This window comes from Nuphar pumila, chromosome 13, assembly GCF_984573655.1.
Source record: "Nuphar pumila chromosome 13, dmNupPumi1.hap1.1, whole genome shotgun sequence".
NCBI lineage: Eukaryota > Viridiplantae > Streptophyta > Magnoliopsida > Nymphaeales > Nymphaeaceae > Nuphar > Nuphar pumila.
Window position 1 is genome coordinate 50798247 of NC_143261.1, and position 22523 is coordinate 50820769.

Here is a 22523-nt window from a genome sequence, read left to right on the forward strand (position 1 = left end):
TCGACCCCCTGCCGGACATGACAAGGGGTTGACCCCCGGCCGGACACGGCAGGGGGTCGACCCCCTACCGGGGTCAACCGCCTGGCGGAGTCTACCCCCTGCCGGAAAACGCAGGGGGTCGACCCCCAATCCATTTAACGGTGGGGCCCGGTAATACCTGCGATTACTCCGGGTGGCGGCGGCGAAAGGTTGACGGAGATCGACTTCCGGCGAACGGTGGGGGCCGGCAGAGAGGTCGATGGGATGGATAGGGCGACCGAAGGAAGAGGGCGGCAGGAGGGAGAGGGCGGCGGGCGGGAGCAGCGAAAGAAGAAAGGAAAAAGAGGGCTGGGATTAGGGGTAATGCGACATTTCGCGACGGCTTAGCGACGGATTAATTCCGTCGCTAAGCCATCGTAATTCAAAAAATGAAAAAGGCGACAGAAAATATTCCGTCGCTATTTTGCGACGAAATTTTAGCCGTCGCAATTCCGTCGCGAACTGCCGTATTTATTGCGACAAAATATTCTCTCGCACAATCCGTCGCTAAGTAGCGACGATATAACGCCGTCGCTAAATTCCGTCGCTAATCAACTATTTTTTTTTAGTGAAAAGAAATCTTGGTCATCAAGAATATGACGTTTTCTACCATACAGCCAAAATTCTTTTGCTACTAGCTAGTTTATAAACATTTATGTGTAGATATCTCATGAACATGGCCATGCATATGTGTGTGTTTTTGCGTGTGTATGTGAAAGTTAACATCCCACAATGTACCAAAATTTCATAAATAAAAAATCATAAATTTAAAGTTGGAAAAACACGATCAAAGTTGCTTTCTTAGGAAAGCAAACACGCTCAACACTTCTATGACTATCGAGTAGAATCACATATATAGAGTACAAAGGAGGGTACCAAGCCATTGAGTGGAACCACCGAATCACATATATAGAGTACAAAGGATGGTACCAAGCCATTGAGTAAAACCAGCTTGTTTTCACAAATTTTCCCTTTTGTAGATCGAACCATACAGCTGCCATCTACATGGTTTGTTTAGTGGGAAATGGGTTACAAACATCTGATTATAACATGTAAGCAGGTTTTAAAAGAGATTCAATAATTAATAGGTCAAAAAGAAAACGATAAAAAAATTGATCCTTAGCAAACAAACCATGGTAAAAAACATCTATCAGATTGGGTTAATAAGATTTGCACCTATGGTTTCCATATCAATAGTTATGTACCTTCATTACTACCAAATAATCTCTCTGTATTAACACATTTGGTTATATTGGAGGCATGAAACTATTGAACTGGAAATCTTAGGTTCAGGCATACCAACTCGATCTGACCATATAGATGTGTTAAACATGTTCTGTTAAGGGGAAAACCTTGACCCTACTGATGATTTAGTGCATCGTGAGCCATTGATTTTTGAAGCCCTTAAAAAGCCTACAAACCTTGTAGATTCAATATTTGCTACAATCGACCGGGCAAACCTCTAGGAAGGCAAACTATTCTCTAACATTAATAAGATAAACTTCTTGGAGTCCATGTACTTGATTATGTTTCAATTAATACATCTATTACAGCCTATGGAAGTCAAAAATTCAAGTGACATGCAATATTATGATGTAAAGTGATTTAAAAAGTGTAGGCACAAGGCTATAGGCTTGTTGCCGACCTTAAGTGTCTTGTTATTGCCTAGAAACACATAGCTGGGGAATTCCCTGTCCAGCGTGCTTGCACCAACAGTGACTTTCCATGGAGCCACATTGACGACTGAGGATGGGAACGACCCACTATTTCCGGCCGAGCAGACGGTAACAATCCCTTTGATAACAGAGCATGGAACGTGCCGATCGCAATACCGTCAGCAAAGTAATCGGTAGGCATAGCGGCCAATGAGACCGAGAGTACATCGACTCCGTCGGCAATGGCGGCATCAAATGCAGCAAGTACATCAGCAACGTAGCAGCCTAGAGCTCAGCAGGCCTTGTAGGTTACTACCCGGGCCCTGGGCGAGCCACCCTTAGCAGTCCCACTGGCAAAGCCATACAAGCTCACATTGTGCACCACATTGCCCCCTGCAGTTGATAGAGTGTGGGTCCCATGGCCTTCGCTATCCATTGGGGAGGTGTAGCTGAATGGATCTGGAAAGCCAATTACTGCAACTTAGCCCTTGTTGAAATAACGTGCACCGATCAGCTTCCTGAAATTCAGCCAAGTTAACAACCAAAAAAAGAAAGAAAGGCAATAGTGCTCTTTGTTGCAAATATCAGGGTAAAAAACATTTTCATTAAGACATTGTTATAAAGTATTAAAAAATATTAAAATAACATACTTACATGTAGGGTCGGTAAAGGAGATACGAGCCCAGTTTGACGTGTTCAAGCGTGGCTCATTCTTGTAGCGAGCCAAGCCGAGTTTGGGCTTTAATGAGCCCGAGTTAAACGAGCCAAGTTCAAGATGGCTTGTTTATTGAAAAAATACAATGGTTTAGAGTTAAAAGAAATATGATTACAACAAAATACATTGTAAAATATATATTTTTAGAGCTTATACTTGTCAAGCGGAGCCACAAGCTGCTCAGCTTGTACGTGAGAACCAACTGGTCTGGTTGGGACTGAATGGTCCTGGACAAACACTACTTGGCATAGACAAACTTCTTAGTCTTAAAACATATCATGCCTGTATGCCAATATTTTTAATTACTTACACGGACATATATTTTTAATATTTCTTGGAAACATCAATTTCTAAATATTCAGAAAAAGCAATATATTTATTAGAAAAAATTACAAAAACAAGTTTTAACTTTTGGCCTATTTACAAACTCAGCCTAACTTTTGAAATATTACAAATACACACCTAACTTTTTTGAGAATTGCTTTGTTAACATTCGAAATATCTCAAAGAGTTAGGCGAGTGTTTCTAAATAGACTAATTAAAAGTTAGTGCATGTTTTTTGTAATTTTTACTTTTTATTACCAATAGACCTATTAGAAACTATTAAAATTTTATACAAAATGTCTAAACCTGTTATAGCGTGTTATGTGGTGTCTAAACGTATCATTTCATAGCGTATCCCTGTCACAGATAACAAGAGTACCTGCTGCACCAAACGCCATTGGAATCAGTTTGGTTTTGACAAACTCCTTTCCACCTGGTTGGAACAGGCCCACAACCTTCATCATTAAAGCTCTCTGATTCTAACCAAACTCCTAATAAGAGTATAAAGAAAAAAGTGAAAACTTTTCAATCTTAGCCAAGAGAATATATGATATGGTGACACATGCTCAGCTTAACAATGCATATATTGGTCGTTCGGGATCTCAACAGGTCGGATATTATCCAGCATCCAACCCAAATCCAATTAGTTGGTAGTCAAACTAGCTAGCTAGGATATTGGACTTTGCATCCGAATCAAAGTCCAAGTGTGATAAAGATCTGAATCTAACTAGAATCCGAATTTGAATGCATATGAATATCAAATTTTAAGTTAGTCAGGTCCAGATTTGGTTCTAGCTGATCCCATCCAACTAAGAATCCAGGCACCTTAATGATCATAAGGCTATGACCAGTTTTGGTCAAGTATTATTGAGGATGACCAAAACCAACCTATTTACATGATTTATGGGGCTTGGGGCAAAAAAACTCCTAACCTGAATATCAGTGGTGCTGATCAAAACTCAAAAACCTGACCCAAATGAAGTAATGTTGGATTTAATGGGTCCGGTTTGGTTTGAACCCAAGTAAGACCAACCCAAATCTCATTTGAGATACTCGCACAGGGCACGGACTGAGGTCCAATCATATTCATAATAATATCAGCCATACCTGGAACTTATAAGGATTACATGAACCATCTCAGACTATACCCAGTAAAATTTATATATTTTTTCATCTTTTTTACATTGAAAAATTGTGAATCTCAGTAAGAACTTGGGTTGGGCCCGAGTCTGATATGAAATTTTACAAGTTATACGAGTCTCCATGTATTAATCGAACCCCTTGGCCTGGTTTCTAATCAGACCTTGTTTATCACCAAACCCTGACCCTATAGAGTTTGGTACAAGTTGGCTCTAAGTCAAACCCAACCCATTGACACACCTAAGTTTTCTTTTTTAAGATATACTGGGGTTTTAGAACGAACCATACCAGAACAACAGCCACCCCATGAGGAAGAGGGATTCGATCCTGGGCCTTCAGCTTGACACAGGACCCCGCTTACCACATAGGATATCACCTCGGTGGTTGACACCCCTAAGTTTGATACATTTGATAACTCTCATCACCTTATTGGCAGCCCTTGAGTTAATAAAATCCTTAAGGTCACCACACCCAGCTTTAACCATGTAGCAAAGGATGACTCTCATGGGTTTCTAACAATGGCTGTCTCATGCAAGGTGACAAACCACAGTTACCCCTAACTTAGAAAGAGATTGAAATAGGAGAGCTGAAGAAAGAAAATGTCATTTATTGAAGAAAAAAAAAACAATGTCCAGATAAATCTGATGATTGTAGAAATTGTTGGAAAGTAAAGAATTAGTTTTCAAGGAAATAAATTAGGGAGTCGTACCTGAATCAATATTGCCAATAAATACATCTTCCCCAAACTTAGCTTCTCCCAAATTGAGTTGGGCAGGACCAGGGGCGTAGCTAGGATTCATGTGAGGGGGGGGGGGGGGGGGGTGCAAACAGGGCTGTAGCGAAAAAAAAAATTGGTGTGATAGTGTGGAGTTTGGGGGCAGCGCCCCCGAAAAATATTTTTTTTTAGATAAAATAAAAAATAGCTACAATTATTAATAAAAATCTATTTCATATGGACAAATCAAACTATTTGCTGCAGTCAGGGCTGGGCTAGGACTGGGCTACAAAAATGGATAAAAATCTATTTCATATGGAATTAGGGCTGGGCTTTTAAAAAAAAAAAAATTAACTGGGCCGGGAGGCAAGACTCCCCGCACCCCCCCCCCCCCCCCCAAGCTCCGCCTATGGGCAGGACCTTGCCTTGCTCACTCTCCATCTCCATGAACTCCCATGAACGAGTCGTATGAAGAACGTACGCCCTGTTAGGGAATACGGAAACAACACTGGAGAGTTCTGTACCAACAACAAGAAACAAGAAGCATGTTTAGTTCAACTATCGGCCCATAACAGGATACCCAAACCATAGCAGTGGTTTCTCCATGCCAAGCCAAGACAAATTTCGAACAGGGATTCAATCATTTGAAATAGGATGGGTTGCATCATACATTCAATCCTAGCCAATCAATGGCTAAATGGTTCTGCTGGATGGCTAGGATTGAATGTATGATGCAACCCATCCTGTTTCAAATGATGGGATCCGTTTCCAAAAATTTCCGAGAAAAGAGAGGTTTAGTGTAGCTTATGATCAGAATAGATATTAAAAGCATTGGGAAATAGAACAAATAACCAAAAGAAGAATTAGGATCAAGTGCAATCAATTTGTATAAATGCAATGTGCCGCTGCACCTCATCACCCTCCATCTACTGTTGGACCCAACTCTGACAGGAGGGTGATCGGCACATTGCATTTGTGAAATGTGATTGCACCTTATCCTGGTCTTCCAAAAAAAGTGAGCCATTACTTGATAACTGGGCAACTTCATCTTCACTTAGAGTGGCAGCAAACCCATTGATGTGATTTGTGTAGGAATAAAATATTGAATCCTTGGCCTTCTCCTTGCTGTGTGCATGGATTGGAGGGATAGAAACAGGTGTTAGAACAAATTATGTATATGCTACATGCTTTCAGAAGAAATTAACTCATTTTTGGCACTTTTCTGTACCTTCCTAGAACGGAGCCAAACAGATCATAATGTGAATCTGTGATCAGTTCCTGATTAAATATTTGATCGGATTCCCGTGAAGGATTCCCGTGAATGTGCTCCCAGGTACACTACATATGACTCCCATCATCATAAGAAATACACTCGTTAGATTTTCAACCAACTGGAGAAGCGCGTGCGAGTGCGCACACACACGCACACGGGCAGACAAACACACACACATATATATATTATAAAAGGAAACAAGTGCATTGGTAAAAGCTGCGTTTTTCCTGCAATATCCAACCATATGAATGTATCCTGCACAGTGCCATTACCAAGAACTGACCTTTGGATGGAAATCTTTTTGATGAAAAAAGACATGATGTTTTAGTATTTAAAATTTGAAAAATTATGTGCCATTAAATTTTTAAACATTAAGATAATCCAATCTCTAATAAATCAACCGTATAGAACACATTTATATGGCCATATTAAAAGAAGCCCCCCCCCCCCTTCCTCAAGCACAGTATATATATAGTGAGAGAGAGAGAGTAAGCTGTATCATCCAACAGCAAAAAATCCAATGCAAAATCAGATGATTTTTCACGTATACAGTATTTAGCGGTCTTAACTGCCATTAAAGACCGCTGAAACTGGCCTTCAGCAACGGTCAAAAAAACCCATAAAACGTCCATTTTTTAAAAAATTTGACACGTGGCTGAATGCCATGCGTCCGAGTCTTGTTCGACCCTTCAACCGCTTCAACAACACGGGTTATATATATATATATATATATATATATATATATATATATATATAGAGAGAGAGAGAGAGAGAGAGAGAGACTTTTTGTGCTGCAAATATGGGAGTTAGGAATAAGCAGAAAACAAGGAGAGCAGAAGGTGGTAGCTTGAACTTCCTCCCCATTCTTCCGATCTTCTATCTGTTGAAACGATGACTACCTTCTCTACATCCATAATTCTTATAAGGTTGATTCTATGCACCTAATTAGAAACATATTTAAAATTGCAGGTACAGATACTGACTTCGAATTATCGAAGGCAATCATGAATGCTGATTGATTTTTTATAAAAGGTACAAACTCATTTTAGAAACTGCATACTAACAAGGAAAGAGGTGATTGTTTTTTTCTTATTCTTTCATGTATGAGCTAACGAGGAAAGTTTGTATAGGGAAGGCTTTAAATTTTCTGTTGCACTGTCATCTTATTAAGATATTCATATTTAATTGAATCTAAAGGTACACTGGGTCTGGTTTATATACATGTAAACGAGATCGATGTCCTATACTACTTGAATATTGAACCCTCTTGGTGGGACCCAATTAACAACTTGGACCCACAGTAGTAGTATGCCCAACCCTAATATTATATATAATCCATTGACAGCCCTTATTGACATCAATAGGACTTGAGATACTAAGATATCCATTATCAAAATCAATCATGTCAAAGATAATATTTTTGACACCTTCTCAAAACCAGATCCAAATATTCAAAAGCAGCAAAATAGTGCTTTTCAACAATGAAATAACTAATATGCATCATATATAGTGAATAAATTAAGTTGAATACATTTACGGTTGTCAATATTGACAATAATCTGGTGGCTGGACCTTATGCAAAACCTCTATTCATGGAGACTATTAGACAGCCCGATACACTGGTATGGACAGCTAACCAAGATTAGGGGTTTAGTGTGGTCTCATGCTACAAATCCCTTTACCCTTGTCACTTACCATGAAAAAGGCTTATGAAATTGATTTTTAGAACCAACTCTAGGGGCCAGAACTTAAACTAACCTCTTCAGATCCATTACCCAGAAAACAAGGATGCAACTGAGTTTGAATCTGCTTAGAAATGTAACAAAAAAACAATGCTTGAAATTGCAGAGTTTCAATGTAGGAGAATGATGCAACATAGGTCAACAAATTCGAGTCCAATAAAATCCGGTTCTGAGAAATTTTTGAACTGGATCAATGCAAAGAGAGCACACTAAAAGGTGACCAATGAGGTGTGCAGATGGTTTTCCATGACATGCATGTGGTCCACAAGGAATTACTGAGAATCTATCTCTTAGAAGGCTAGATTGTCATTAGGAAGGTCCATGACTTATTGGGCTTGCCTTTGAAAGAACTACAAACACAATAAAATAACAATAATACTTGAATAATACGATCTCGTTGTTCAGCTGAGTCGTCAATATGAATATTTATAGTTTGGCTGTACACGGTTTTTACAATAGACAAGAATACAATAGTTACAATACATTGAGTTATCTAATTCAACGATAACTCATATCATTTGGCTTATCTTGAGGAGTCCACACAACCAAGAGAGTTCGTAGATCCTATATACGAAGAGTCCATAGTCCTGAGAGAGTCCACGGAACCGAGAGATCATAATCTCTTGGTTTGATCAGTATCTTGGTTATTATCACTACTCTCGGTTTGACCGGTATCTTTGATATTATCCTTAACAGCCTTCAGTTGATTGGATAGGATCCATGAATATCAAGATCCAAGGGCAACACAGTAGGAATGATAGTTGCTGGGTTTGGAATCTCTGTTTTTGTCTTAGAATATTTATAACTTTGTAAATTGCATTTTTTGCTTATGTGCTGATCCTGAAGACTGAGTTCATCTGAACGAGTCCTGTATACTTTGCTTAAGCTAATCAAAAGCCTTACTATGTTGAAACATGCAGTACATTTTGTCAATATTCGGTTAAGACAATTACATGCTCCGTTTCATAAACATCCTCTGACCTTCTATATAATTTGAAACTAGCGAAAGTGAATCTTACGCAATGATTCACATTGTTTTTTTACATTTGAATGTAATTTGAGAATGTTATCACACTTGCATCTAATTCAGAAGCTTCAAAGTTTGATTGAGGTAAGCCAAAGCCTTCAATCTTTTTATTAAGCATCAAGTCTCTTTAAAGATTTAGAAATAGAAAAAGATTTTCTGATACAGCAATATTTCAAACTACAGCCACCATCGTAGATCCTTGGCCTAGCATTCCATCCAAAATCTATCACTTATACTACTCATCATATGTTTGTTCAGATTGAACCAATCTCTACCACAACTGGACTTGTCACATTATGGGTACCATCTGACCAACTCAAGCTTCCAAATGCATAACCTTTGGGAGCCCTACTACTGGCTTCAATGGTCACTATAAATTCATTCTCTTCACCAACCTCCGCAAACTTCAAGCTCTCTGGCTTAACTGAGACCGCAACTCCAGGAGGGGATTGCAAATGGACCACGTAAGTCCCCGGTGTTCCAACGTTCTTCAAGGTTCTGGAGACTGTGGCTGCCACAGTGAGATTAGTAATAGTAATTGAAGGATAATTAAGGTCTACAACCTTAGGCACTTGAGAGGGGCATGAATAGTATTGCGTGGAGATCGCAAAGATGGAGCTTTTATTGTAACCGATGGAACACAAAAAGTTCAGATAATCTGTAACATTAATGTCATAAACCAAGCCGGGGTCGATTGCCTGGCTGGGATTAAGATGGCCTGCTCCATAGCTAAATGGTGTTGCCTTCCCCAGAGATGCACCCATTATCGGCTCCTTGAGGTTATCTAGCTGCGTCGCTTAAGAAATTAAGAGACACATATTGAACATCATCAGTAGTATATCTACTTAGCTGAAGATTGATACAACATAAAAGCAAGATAATTGGAACTCAATCCTGTTGCTGTCTATTCTAATAGGACTCACTAAAATTTACCAAGTGTTGGTAAAAAAGAAAAAGAACTGTCAACTATTCTAAACAATAATATGTTAACTCTTTAGAGTTGATTCCTTGCTGAAATTGTTCAAAGGAACAAGTTTAATTTTTGGAAAACGTCGTTTCAAGTGACTGCTTAGACTACCCATGAGGCATAACGGATAGAAGTGATTATCACCTGTAGTCATAATTGCAGACTTGATTGCAGCAGGGCTCCAATCAGGGTGTGCTTTTTTCAGCAGACCAACAATTCCAGAAACATGTGGGCATGCCATTGATGTGCCAGACAGAACACTAAATTGCACGGTGCGATTGTCGAAGCTGTATGTTGTTGGTGATACAGCTTCAGTGTAGGCTGCAAGGATGCTCACTCCTGGTGCTGTTATATCCGGCTGCATTAAGCAATAGATAACAAAATTAAGCATAGCTAAACAAAAGATCATTGTTCCTTCCTTCTAATATCTGGATGTTCATGCTTAACCAGAGCCAACAGGGCAACATTTTTTCCTACATAGGTAAGACAATGAGGTAGCTTTATGCTAGTAAAACAAAAGATAACAAAGACATGGGATCAAGAGTTCTATAAAGAAGTATGCCTGCTTTTGTAGTTACAAACCTTGAGGATATCTGGATTGAGAGGGTTGGGACCCTGGGAAGAGAAGGAAGCCATGACGGGAGAAGGTTTTGTGTACAGCTCGGTGGTTGGAGGCTCTATATATGCCACAGGAGACCTGTACATAAGTGGCATCATCAGTATTAAGTCAGACAATTATCAACTGCAATGGTAACAAAAGGCCACACAAACACAACATAAACAGAACATGATTGTCATCTTAGTTTATAGCATTGTTCTATGCATCTGCACTGCTCAAAAAACTATTTTCATTGTTTCCTAGATAGATAAAAAACAGTGTCAGTAATGTCTTGAGCCTGCTTGTGTTTGGACATTTCGTGAATGTGACCATGTTCACAAACGCTTGTAACTGTAGTATTTCCTGTAATCCAAAAGGCACACTCAATCATCAAGACTTGAAGAATAGCAAGGGAACATACTCTGTGGAATTTATATAGGCAAACAGCTCCTCGCAATCAGCAGCATCGATGTAAGTGGCCGGAAATGTGAATTTAGGTAAGAGATCAAATCCATTGTCCTGGTCGTTGCACAAGATCATCCCGATGCCTCCAGCTTGCTGCACTCCATTGCCCTTCATAACTGGTTTAATTTCTCCACTAAGGCAAGCTACAATCTTCCCACTGGTCTTATTGGGATCAAGCATAGAATCCACACAGTAAGCTCTGCAAAACTCATTAGGAAAAAGGAAGATAAATTATAACAAAAATTCTTAAAGTGCAATGATCAATGCAGCAAGTATTATGTCACATACTTGGTTCATATAGCTATAGCATGATACTGTGCAACAATGTTAAGTATACTTACGCAAGGTAGGCATATTCTTCAAAAGCCGTGACATCTGATCCTTTAACTAATGGATATAATTTCTTTGGTAGAGACGCCGAGGAAAGGCTTTGCCCCTGTATAAAAAATTTGTCCAAAAAATTAAAAGTTGGATCTCCTAACATCTATGCAGTAATTCATTTCTACTGTAATTGCCTCTGTTAGTAATAGTAGTGGTTCTGCTAGTGCAGGTAATGGAATGCTCCTATTGTCTATTGGTAGCTGGAAAGTTGGAGTTCGGGAACTTGGTCGTATTTATACTAATAGCTCATGGATTCTCATGTTTCTGCCTCTAGTTCATGAACAAGTGTTTATAGAAAGCTAATTAATTAAGAACTTGGGATTGATGTTATCATTTGCAGAAACATTAGATTTCATGAACAATACTTCATTTTGTGATAACCAAACACTCATTTTGTTGAAAGTCAGGATGTGCAAGTGTACAAGACTATATTTCCATTTTGTGATGCCCAAACACTCATTTTGTGGAAACTTAGTTGTGCAAGTGTAAAAGATCAGGTATCTAAGTTTCAAACCTTAAGAGTTTGGTTATTGCCGAGAGACACATAAGAGGGGAAGTCCCTATCCAACGTGCTAGCTGCGACAGTAAACAACCATGGAGCCACATTCTGCACTGAACCCAGGCTGGGTCCACCATTGCCAGCCGAGCTGATGACTGTGATCCCTTGGCTAACTGCATGGAACGAGCCGATAGAGTTCGGGTCGGTTAAGTAGTCACTTGCTGAGAAACCTAGAGAAATTGAGATCACGTCGACGCCGTCACCGATCGCTGCGTCGAATGCGGCAAGCACGTCTGCAAAGAAGCACGAGCCGCCGGGGGTGTCAGCCCAGCAGGCCTTGTAGGCAGCCACCCGAGCCTTGGGTGAGCCACCCTTCGCTGTTCCATTAGCCAAGCCAAACATGCTCGCATTGCGTACGAAGCTGCCACCTGCCGTTGATAAGGTGTGGGTCCCATGGCCTTCAGGGTCACGAGGAGAAACGTAATGTGCTGGCGAACCCGGCATGCCCACTGATGCTATGTAGCCCTTGTTATAGTAACGCGCACCAATCAGCTTCCTGGAGCCATTAACCGAGCCAAAATTAAGAACAAATTATACCCCTTTATTTCGGTAACATGACATACATTTTCCTGCCATGCATGTACATGGAATGAAGATTTAGGCCCAGAGCTTGGTGAGTTCAAGTAAGAAGTGGCTAAGTTGGCTGAGATACCCATAATCGAACCAAAGACTAGTTGTATATATGAACCCATTTTTTGGTTTGAGAAAGAGAGGCAAGACTGGACCAACTTGGTTCAACATGCATGCTTGGAGTTGACCTTAAGGCTCACACTTGATTGTGTCCAAGTTAGTTAAGTTGCTTGAGTCTTCTCGGAGGCAATCACATAGCCCATGTGTGTTAGGAATGGAAACTGTTTGACTCGTATGGGTTCTAAAACCCAAATGACTGTCTTTTGAATCAATTTCATTCTTTCAGATGGAAAAACTCATCAAAAATTGACCTAGCTTCCTCAAATCGTCTGTATGTGGCTTTTCAAGTCCACCGTCAAATCCAGCCTCAAGGGGTTTGGAGTAGTGGGATGGGGCTTAGGCGGGTTGTGGTTTAGGTTCAAATCCCATGAACCTAAGTACGGCAGGCTCCATCAAATCCCAGAGCCCCACGATAGATAGACAATGTAAAGGGAATTTCCGGTTGAGCAGCGAAAAGCATAGAGATCGAAAAGAAAAGGTGTTGCTTATTGAATAGTTTGAAACAGAGGTGTATCTAGCTGGACCCACATCAGGGTCTTAACCATATCTTTTTTCCAACCAAGGCCTGGTTTATAAACTTCAAAGCCGGCAATCTACTATTTTGATATTTTGGGTCTTACCCAGTTACCTTCAAGCCTACTTTAATGCCTATGTCTCAAGTGTCATACCTGTATCAATGAAATCCACAACCCACATTTGTTTCCCTGGTCAGAGTATCCAGTTATGAGGGCTTTTGTTTCATACCCATTCCTATGAAAGAAACCTCTTTAATAAGATAGAGGTCATCTTTCCCAACAAGGCAAAAACGAATATATTCATGAGAAACATATGGTGGAGCCCACATAACAAACACAAAAAAAATAGCTTTCTTGTCAAAAAGGATTCACACCTCTCCCGTGAGGGAGACTAGATGTCTCTTTCAAGGGAAAGTGACTTTCCTTGAGGGAGGTGTAACTAGTTCCCTTTTAGTGGATATATATATATATATATAGTGGTTCTTTACCATGATATCTTATAATGATGGTACGTACCACTCTTCTTTGGATGGATCTAGCAATTAAATGGTAGATCTAACCATACAATGTAAACATCAAAACACTATAAGATTAGAAGGTTTATTTAATATATTAGAAGGTTTTATCACATCAAAACACTATAAGATTCATTTTTGAGACGGTGAAAAAACAATGAATCATAATTCATGAAAATAAGAGTGATTTAGAAATGATATAAAGCCCTATTTAGGAGCCGGTGTTGAGAAAGAGATGAGAGAGGTGATGGGAGTGGAGATGTGGGTAGAGTTGTCAACAAAATCCTTGAGGGTGTAGTTGAAAATGGCCCATCTCCACTCTCATGTCCACAACCAACACCATTCTCATCACCCAAATCAATGTTTCCAAACGCTCATTAAATACCATTTTCACTCCCATCTCGGTCTCCCAAACAAAGCCTAAAACATCTTATTTGAGTCAACTTTAGCAGATGAAAATAGTAAATCGACCATGTTAAACATCATCCAAAGGTTAGATATTGCTTTTGGAGATTAGATATGTAAATCAAGTGTTCATCACCGCAAGTTATGGTGGTAGAGTACTGCTATAAATGCACCATATATGTATATTTCAAACATTAGGCAAGAGCACAGGCCTAATGCACCAACATGGGAACTAGTGAAAGCTGAAGAGTTGAGAATAGCAGCAGACCTGTTGCATCGAACTCCACTCACATCTGTGTCATTCTGGCACACCCCTTTCCACTTTGCAGGGATGGGCCCAAACCCTTCATCATTGAAACTCTCTGATTCAGGCCAAACTCCTGATAGAAGCCATGGAAGAATATAAAGAACTAAGCATTTCCAGCTACTCTTTACTAAGGGTGCGTTTGTGTGCCAAAGAAAACTTGGGCTTTCCATGGAAACAAACAAAAAATGGAGCATTTCAATGTGTATTTTGGGCATGTTTGCATTTGTCACAGGTGAGAATGAACCTTCACAGATTAAAAGTCTAAGCTGTGATTGTTGGACACAAGGTCAATCTTGTGACCAACTTTCACAAAATACAGGGCAAAAACTATCACAGTTGGCAATCACAACCATAACTTGCACTTTTCTCATGTTTCACTAACCAAGAGAAAGTGTTGTGGTTGTGATTTACAATCATAAGATCATGAGAAAATGCAAGAACCACATGGCATTACAAAAAATTTCATTCACTTTCCAGATGAACGACATTAATGGCTGAAAATGGATGGCTAAAATTTGTCCAAAAAAAGAAGCTTTTGATGGTTTTTGGGTGCAATTCATTTTGATGATGGACAGTATCCAAGGTACCTTGGACGGACTTTTGTGTTTAGGGGCCTTGGACCTGATCTGCTCTCAAGCCGTATAAGTACTAATATTTTAATTTTTTCATAAAAACATAAATAGCAGACTTTAAATGTGATATTTATGTTATAAAGGCGATATTTATGTGTTTTCTTTTTCTTCATAAAAAAAGTAGTTAAAAAAATCAATTTTTTCATTATTGACGATATTTTCCAAAAAGAAAGAGTTTTTTTTTTCAAAATTTTTCTATTTATCAGACAAATGACTGGGTCAGGAAACAATGTTTAGCTATTGATACGGTGACCAGAAATAAACTATGATCAAACATGACCACTCATTAGCTATATCTTGTGCTAAATTTTGTAGACATACCAGTGTCAATATTCCCAATAATAACATCTTCACCATAATTGGCTTTCTCCCATATTGAGTCTGGTAGAACCTGTCCTCCATGTTCCAGTCCCAAGAATTCCCATGAGTGAGTGGTGTGTACCTTGTACCCCTTGTTGGGGAATACAGACACGACACGAGGGTGCTCTACCAAGAAGACAGAAATATTAATAAACAAACTCTGAATTCAAAAAGTTATATGAATGTAAACACTCAAGTGGAGATAACAATAGATCCTTGCTTGCTATCTCAAAGGCTTGCTCCTCTTCAAGATTGGCAGCAAATCCATTTATATGGTTTGTGTAAGAGTAGAAGATTGAGTCCTTTGCCTCTTCCTTACTGGATCAAAGATAGAGCATAGTGTTAAAAGAGAAATCAAGTTAAAATGAAATTAGAGATTTTCTCTAATGACTTCTTACCTTCCTACATAGGTACCTAAAAGCTCATGGTGTGAATCAGCAACAAGGTCCAGCTTGATGGAATCTTGGGATACGTGGGAATGTGCCCCCAAATACACTATGTATGGCTATCATCATAATATGAATACCCAAGTCAGAATTTTCCCTTAAAAAACGAGTTTTCACTCGTATGTTTGTAACCTATAAGCGTACCCAATATGAGAGAGAGAGAGAGAGAACCTTTTTCACTGCGTAGGTGGGCTTAACGATAGAAAAGAAAAAGAAAGCAAAACATATTGGCAGCCTAAAATTCATGCCCATTGTTTTCATCTTGAAGTTGTCTATGGTTTACCTTTTAGCTAAAAGGTGATCGTTTCTAGTTTTATACCCTTCCTTCCACGCTATTCATTCATCATGCATGAGGAAACAGAAAACTTTTTACCTTTTGATCGAAAAAACTTGAAAGCAAATAAGGAAACCATAAATTTTAAGGTAATTATATTGATGTATTTCAAAACACTATGAGCTAATGACATTAACCGTTTCATATTTCTACCACAGTTTCTTTATTTAAGAGATAAAGCGTTCAAAGTACAAAAAAGTTTATGTAACAAATGAAGAATTCATGGCCTACATTGACCGTTTTGTTTGCAGCTATTGGATCATTAACCAATTACAGCGTACACACACACACACACATATATATATATATATATTCAGGCTGGGCTGGGGCGGTCCATGTCAACCCGTGCCAATGTCGGCCTGATTTGGATCGGGCGGCCAAGTTTAATTACTTGACCAAGCCCGGACCATGGCGGGTTGGGCGAACACCTTATAAGTGTTCACCCCTTTTAATAAGGGAGCCGGTGCGCTGGGCCCCCCTTTTTTAACAGGGAGGCTCCTTTTCTAATAAGGGGCAGCCATTACATATCTTTCCCTGGTTGGGTATAAGGTATTCTGCCCCGAACACTGGATCTGCTTCCCCACGGATACGAGCCAAGAGGTGCCATATTGATTGTGTCCAGTTTCAATGTCCATGGTCTAAAACTCCTCAAGGTGCACCCCTCCATTTAGCATTACAGTAATGGACACACACTACGGATATCGAATGTAGGGTGGGCCCACCCTGACCCGATAGGTTGGGCAGTGAGTGCCCACCCACAACCTCAGAAAGGTCGGGTAAAGGTGGGCACACTCAAACCCGACCCATGCCTCTCCCCCTCTACCTCGGAGTCCCTATCCTCGACCCTAACTTCTCTCTTTCTCCGAACCCCCCCCCCCCCCCCCCCACCCCTGCACTCTGGGCCTCCGGTGGCAGCGTTGGTACACATGCCCCTACCCTAAGGTCCTCTCTCTCTCTCTCTCTCTCTCCATCAAAACTTTGCTGGATTCACACCCACCATCCGCCATCCGACAACCTCTCTGCTGCACACCCCTGACCTTGCCGGATCTCCTTTTTTTTCTTCTTCATCACCATCTTCTTCTTTTCAATTTTATTTTTCAAAATGTTTGGTAAGGTCTTGATTTTAGGGGTTTTATTTTTTTTTTCGATTAGCATAATGTATTGTTGGGGTTTAAGTTTTTTATTTAGTTATTTTTTGAAATAGCATGAATGTTTAATTAGGATTTTAGGGTTTTGTGTGCATGTTCTTTTGTTTTCAATTAGCATTATCCATTAATAATGATGTTTATTTTTTTGTTAGAATATTAGGGGTTTTATTTGTTCTTTTTTAATTAATATAAAGATGTGATTTCTTTTAGTATTTTGGGTATTGGTTTGCATTTTTTCAAATAACATGAATATATAATGAATGTTTTAGGGTTTTTATTTGCTTTTTTTTATAATCATTACATGTGATTCCGTTAATAAATGTTTGATTTTGGTTCTCAAACCCCCTAAATCTTTGATTTTTGTTAGGACTTTTATTTTTGGTTTTTCAAATGACATAAATATTTAATTAGGGATTTTGTGTTTTTATTTGGGTTTTTTAGAATGAAATATTTACTTTATGGTTTTAAGGTGTGTGTATGTGTTTAATTACCATTATGCATGAATCTATCAATATTATGTGATTTGATTTTGATTAGAATATTAAGAGTTTTTTATTAATTAATCATAAATGCATAATTTATATTGTTTGTAGGGATTAGGGTTTTGGCTTGTTTTTTTTAATGAATGACATAAATGTTCAGTTATGGTTTAAGGTGAGATTTGGTTAGAATATTAGTGATTTTTTTATCACTTAGCATAAATGCATTGTTTGTAGTAATTAGGGTTTTGACTTGTTTTCTTTAGAATGATATAAATGTTTAGTTTATAGTTTTAAGGTTTTTTGTGTTTTTTTTTAATTACCATTAGACATGAATTCCTGGATACGTTGTGATTTGATTTTGGTTAGAATATTAGGAGTTTTTTTATCAACTAGCATAAATGAATCATGTACGTAAAAAAAAAAGTTTTGATTTGTTTTTTTTTTTTACATATTGTTAGTAATTATTTTTTCTTTTGTATTTGTGCACACCCTAGTTTAGAATCCTGTCTCAGCCCTGACTGACGCCCATGGGAATGGAACCCTGACCACCAGTCTGGTGGCCAAAGCCCCCTCACACTTCACCAAACCCGCAAACCCCTTGGGGCTAAAACCAAAAGCATCCCAAGAGTAGAAACGACAATTTTGAATAGTCTCTTATTTATGTTTTGCAAGAAGGTCCTTCCGTAAGGGCAGCTGGCCTTAACCGTCTCCATGGAAATTGGGATCAAGGGATCTGTTAAGTGATCCCATATGTGCCACAGCCAATCACATGGCTGCATTTTGAATGGAACTTGTGGAGCCCATGAAGTGCGGACATGTGATTGGCTAAGGGCACACAAGGGGCTCACCTAAGTGATACCTAGACCCTCTCTTGTGAGGCGGATGCTAACCTTAGGAACTTTGTTGCAAGAGTTGTACAAAATGTAGAGACCGATTGGCAAAATCGAATAAGGCATAGCCATTTTTGCAAATCGCCCATAAGGCAAGGATCACTTTGCAAAGTACCCTATCCTCAGGGTGAGGTGATTCTTGAAAAATATCACAATTTTGGGGGATTTTATCAGTTTAGAATGCCGATGGTATTCGGCAATGTTCGAATCAGTCCCTTAAGGGGGCGTTTGATTTGCGGACAGGGGAGGACAAGGATACAGTATCTTGTCCTGTCCGCACACAGCCCTGGACAAAGGCGCTTTTTTTCAAAGGTGTCCACACTATCCTGTCCTTCCCTGTTCGGGGGGGGGGGGGGCAGCAAAACGCATCCTTGCAGGATGCACGAGATGCAGTGTCCCGCCCGTCCATGCAGCGGGCGTTTGTGTGGGTGTGCAGGCATAAATGGACCCCACAGAGTGGGCGTGCTGTGGAATCAGATGCCCCCTAAGGAAATATTAAAATTTAGTCAACAGAATCAGGCTTTACAGGCTCTAATGTTGTCCAGATTTTGTAGACCACAACTCCATTAATGCTGCTTGCAGCCTACTCATAACAGCCCTTACAGCTAGAAAGAAATCCACTAATGCTGCCCAGAGGCACCATGTTTGGTAGCATAACTGATAGCCACAGTTACTAAAACTGATCAAGCCTCCAGTCTTTGATTCTTCTCAGTTGTCTAATATAACAAAGTTCTACAGATTCAATTGAAAATCATTTGTCTTACTTTTTCTTCTTTCCTTTTGTTCCTTACTCTCACATACAGCATAGAACTAGTATGAATACAAATTAGAAAATTATGGATATTGATTTCAAACTGGAACTTTTATACATCTTTATCCATACATAATTCAATCCGATAAACAATATACATGAGACATACTGAAAATATGCAGACCTTGGTTTGACAGAAAGAATAGCCTTAAGCCTTTAACAAATTCTGTACAAGTATAACAAATTGACAACACGCAACAAATATTGTCACAAACCACATTCTTCATAATTCCATGATTAGAATCCCTTCCATGTGTTTAGAACCTCCTGAAATATCTCACTGATCAGTTCCCTATCAGCACTTAGGAGGAAAATGTTGAGATCATCACGAATATCGAATATTTTGCCAAAGTTTACGAGGTAAGTAATGCAGCTTCTTTTGAGGCTTGGCAATTGATACATATAAGCATCTTGGAGCCTGTCAAGGACATTTTTTGTGTCAATGTCCTCAAGAAGGCTCTTCTCACACAGCTCTTTCAGATCAGAGACATCATACTTGTCTGCAACTCGAAGCAGAGCAGACCTATGGGCCATGAAGTCTTCAATTTGGATGGATCCATATATGTAACTAAGAAAGGCTTGGCAAACATCGATAGTCATGTCACTTATCTTAATGGTCGATAGTTCCTTTTCTTTAAGGTTGTGAGCAAACATGCTGTAGAAAACTGGTGATCTGCTGGCAAGAATGGCACGATGTGCACCAATACTGCCATTAGAAGCATCAATTGTGACATCAGTGTGTATGTTTTCAGATAACATCCGACCAAGGCTGGATAAGGCCACTAGGCTTGACTTGTTTTGAGTGGTTTCTTTGAAAGACCAGATTGAGCACGGCTCACCACCCTGGATTATGCAGCTCAGAAGAATCAGTAACACAAAGCGCAGTAATGGTGGAAATGAATTCTCTTATCATCTATTAACATTGAAGATAGAGAAGCATCAAGTACCACACATAGGGAAATTTGAATGCAGTAACACATGAACTGGTTGTTTTTCCCATTAATTCCTTTTTTTTATTGGTCTTAGCAATTGGAAAAAGGATAAGAGATTTCTTTTCCCTTTTCCTTGAGATAAAATGTAAAATGAAAATACTTTTCAATCATATGTAAATGGAGAAAGCACACTTATGGTTATTCAACACAAATCTTGTCTTTCTTTTCATTGTTTAGAATGCAAAAGAATTTGCACACACAATAAATTGGGAGACAGACACATCCAAATGATGGCATAAAGTATTCAAGTATTCAGAAACAGGGCTTTTCAATAACCCTGTTTCATTTTTTTCCCTCTTGAAAGAATGGGGGATGATTGTGAGACCACAAATTTTTGAAAGAGAGAGACTACAAGTAGAGCACAAGAATCAACTCCTGCTTGTGATCATAGAGATGTGATGTAAATTATGAAGATATTTTTTCATCATATTTTGTGCTTATGGATCTTTCTGTTACCAACTTTAAGTGGGTTACCATGATCTCGATGATGCAGAATAGTTGTGCCTATGTAAAAAGGCCTTGAAATTGCACTAGAACTAGAAAAGATAAATGACAGCAATATGCAAAAAGAAGGGGAATGGATTTCATACGTCAGGAGGTATGATCTTCAAATCCAGAAACTCTAAGTCAACTATGAATTTCCCGCTGAGTGGTGAAATATCGAGCCGCCACACAAAATCTTCATTGGTCTTTAGCAACTTGTCACTGATTTCTTAGGAAAGAAAAATAAAAAACATAAGATAAATTGGCTGTGATTAAAGTGATTCAGGAGCTTGTAACAGCAAGAATCACTTATCGCTTTGCTCATATGCACCATCTTCCATCCTTAAGATGAATGGCCTTGTTGCAACTATATTAGACTAATCAGATTGAAAAATAAAGAAACTTTTGCAAATCATGTACCTTCCAATCTTTCATCATTTTTTTTGTAATTAAGCAGATAGTCCAATCTGTACAGTTGCAACATCTTAGCCAAGGAACGATGGGATTCAAATCTCATGCTTGCCACTAATGAATCAATAATAAGCACGTCATAAATTTCAAAAACTCATTTAAAGTTCATTAAAAAAGTCATATAAAGTTCGTTAAAAAGGATCATCTACCTACATGTTAGTTTTAAAAGCAAGTTAAGAAAATATACCAGGATAAACAAGAGCATTACGATTCCCGTTAGAACAGAGGAGCCGAATGATAAACGATGCGATTGGAGCTGGTTCTCTAGATAACTTCCCAAGATCTGGAAATAGTCTTATATGCAATGCCCTGCTCCCCTCAACCGATATGAACCTGCATTTCTTTTCTAAATTTCATTCATTCTTATCACCATAAAAACAAGAGTAATTTATCTAACTTCAAAGTCCATCAACAAATCACACGAATTAAAACCAAACAGATAGATCAAAGAAACAGCAAAAAAAAAGAGGTTTGAAATGAAGAGGGTCCAATCTCAAAGTGGACGATCAAGCAATAGATATAAAGCATCAAAACTACATGAAACCAAGCAAATCTCTATGCTGGACCCCATTTTACGTTAATAACAAGCACCGTCTACTTTCTACCTACCTTAAAGGAGTTCTGAATTTTACTCTACATACAAAGAAAATTAAGAATGCGGGGAGTGCTAAAAACTACTGAAAACCAAACAAAACTTGTTTGGTGCACCACATCATTCTTCACTCACCAGCACTACCCAGCAATCCTAGAGGGGCCTGAATTTCTGTAGATATGAAGAAAAACTAAGAACTTTGGGAGGCCTAAAAACTACTGAAAACAGAACAAAAACTTGTTTACCGAGACATGCGATTCTTCATTCAACAGCACCACCTACCAACCCTAAAGGGCCTGAATTCTGTACCTACAAAGCAAATTAAGAACTTGGGGAGGCCTAGAAGCTACTGAAAACAGAGAAAAACTTTGTTTCTAGTGCTACACATCATTCTTCACTCACCAGCACCACATACCAACCCTAAAGGGGCCTGAATTATGTACCTAAAAAGCAAATTAGAAGTTGGGGAGGCCTAAAAAACTAAATTTTAAACAAATTAAAACTTGTTTTAATGCACCCCCCATCATTCTTTACTCACCAGCCCCACCTACCGATCCTGAAGGGGTTGGATTTTCTATATGTGCAAGTCAATAGGTTGTCGATCTTCCACTGCGCAAGACGTGTTGTGGTCTCGACGCGGTACGTGCTATCGGCCATCCTGGAGGACGCTAGGATCGCAGTGAGCTCATTGACGCAATCCAGGATTCCTTCCAGGAAATCTCCGGGCTTCCCCAGGTTAACCGGTAGAGTATAGGAAAGCTTTCTCAGTAACCATGGAACTCTCCGAGATTCCTGGTGAGGATGGTAGCAGGTTTTGTTGACCGTATATAGAAGATTCAGTCTCCAATCTTCACGCAAAACAAGAGTTGGA

General features: G+C 39.2%; 2 protein-coding genes and 1 pseudogene across 2 annotated transcripts; all 3 read right to left on the bottom strand.

Annotated features, from left to right (window-relative positions):
* LOC149818342 (subtilisin-like protease SBT5.3) overlaps positions 1 to 6704 on the bottom strand; it is a 50194-nt pseudogene extending 43490 nt beyond the window's left edge.
* A 2069-nt stretch (positions 6705 to 8773) lies between these two features.
* On the bottom strand, positions 8774 to 15710 carry LOC149818343 (subtilisin-like protease SBT5.3). The gene is made up of 11 exons (XM_089986202.1): positions 15621 to 15710; positions 15402 to 15508; positions 15224 to 15321; positions 14965 to 15129; positions 13973 to 14084; positions 11535 to 12075; positions 10981 to 11075; positions 10596 to 10838; positions 10159 to 10273; positions 9721 to 9934; positions 8774 to 9405 (listed from the first exon to the last, which is right to left on the bottom strand). Exons 1-11 carry the CDS (start codon positions 15708 to 15710, stop codon positions 8864 to 8866), a joined length of 2322 nt encoding a protein of 773 aa, XP_089842328.1. The 3' UTR covers positions 8774 to 8863.
* Positions 15711 to 19130: 3420 nt separating this feature from the next.
* LOC149818344 (BTB/POZ domain-containing protein At1g55760-like) lies at positions 19131 to 22523 on the bottom strand. Its single transcript, XM_089984738.1, has 4 exons — positions 22191 to 22523; positions 21248 to 21393; positions 20697 to 20818; positions 19131 to 19957 (listed from the first exon to the last, which is right to left on the bottom strand). Exons 1-4 carry the CDS (start codon positions 22307 to 22309, stop codon positions 19352 to 19354), a joined length of 993 nt encoding a protein of 330 aa, XP_089840864.1. The 5' UTR covers positions 22310 to 22523; the 3' UTR covers positions 19131 to 19351.

Excerpts from the sequence above, each read along its gene's own strand:
- LOC149818343 (XM_089986202.1), bottom strand. The coding sequence starts at position 15,710 with ATGAAAACAATGGGCATGAATTTTAGGCTGCCAATATGTTTTGCTTTC. Across the intron at positions 15,509-15,620 it reads CCACCTACGCAGTGAAAAAG|CCATACATAGTGTATTTGGG; the intron begins GTTCTCTCTCTC and ends TTATGATGATAG. Across the intron at positions 9,935-10,158 it reads TCAATCCAGATATCCTCAAG|CCGGATATAACAGCACCAGG; the intron begins GTTTGTAACTAC and ends TGCTTAATGCAG.
- LOC149818344 (XM_089984738.1), bottom strand. The coding sequence starts at position 22,309 with ATGGCCGATAGCACGTACCGCGTCGAGACCACAACACGTCTTGCGCAG. Across the intron at positions 20,819-21,247 it reads TAATGCTCTTGTTTATCCTG|AAATCAGTGACAAGTTGCTA; the intron begins GTATATTTTCTT and ends TTCTTTCCTAAG. Across the intron at positions 19,958-20,696 it reads TGAAGATCATACCTCCTGAC|GGTGGTGAGCCGTGCTCAAT; the intron begins GTATGAAATCCA and ends TGCATAATCCAG.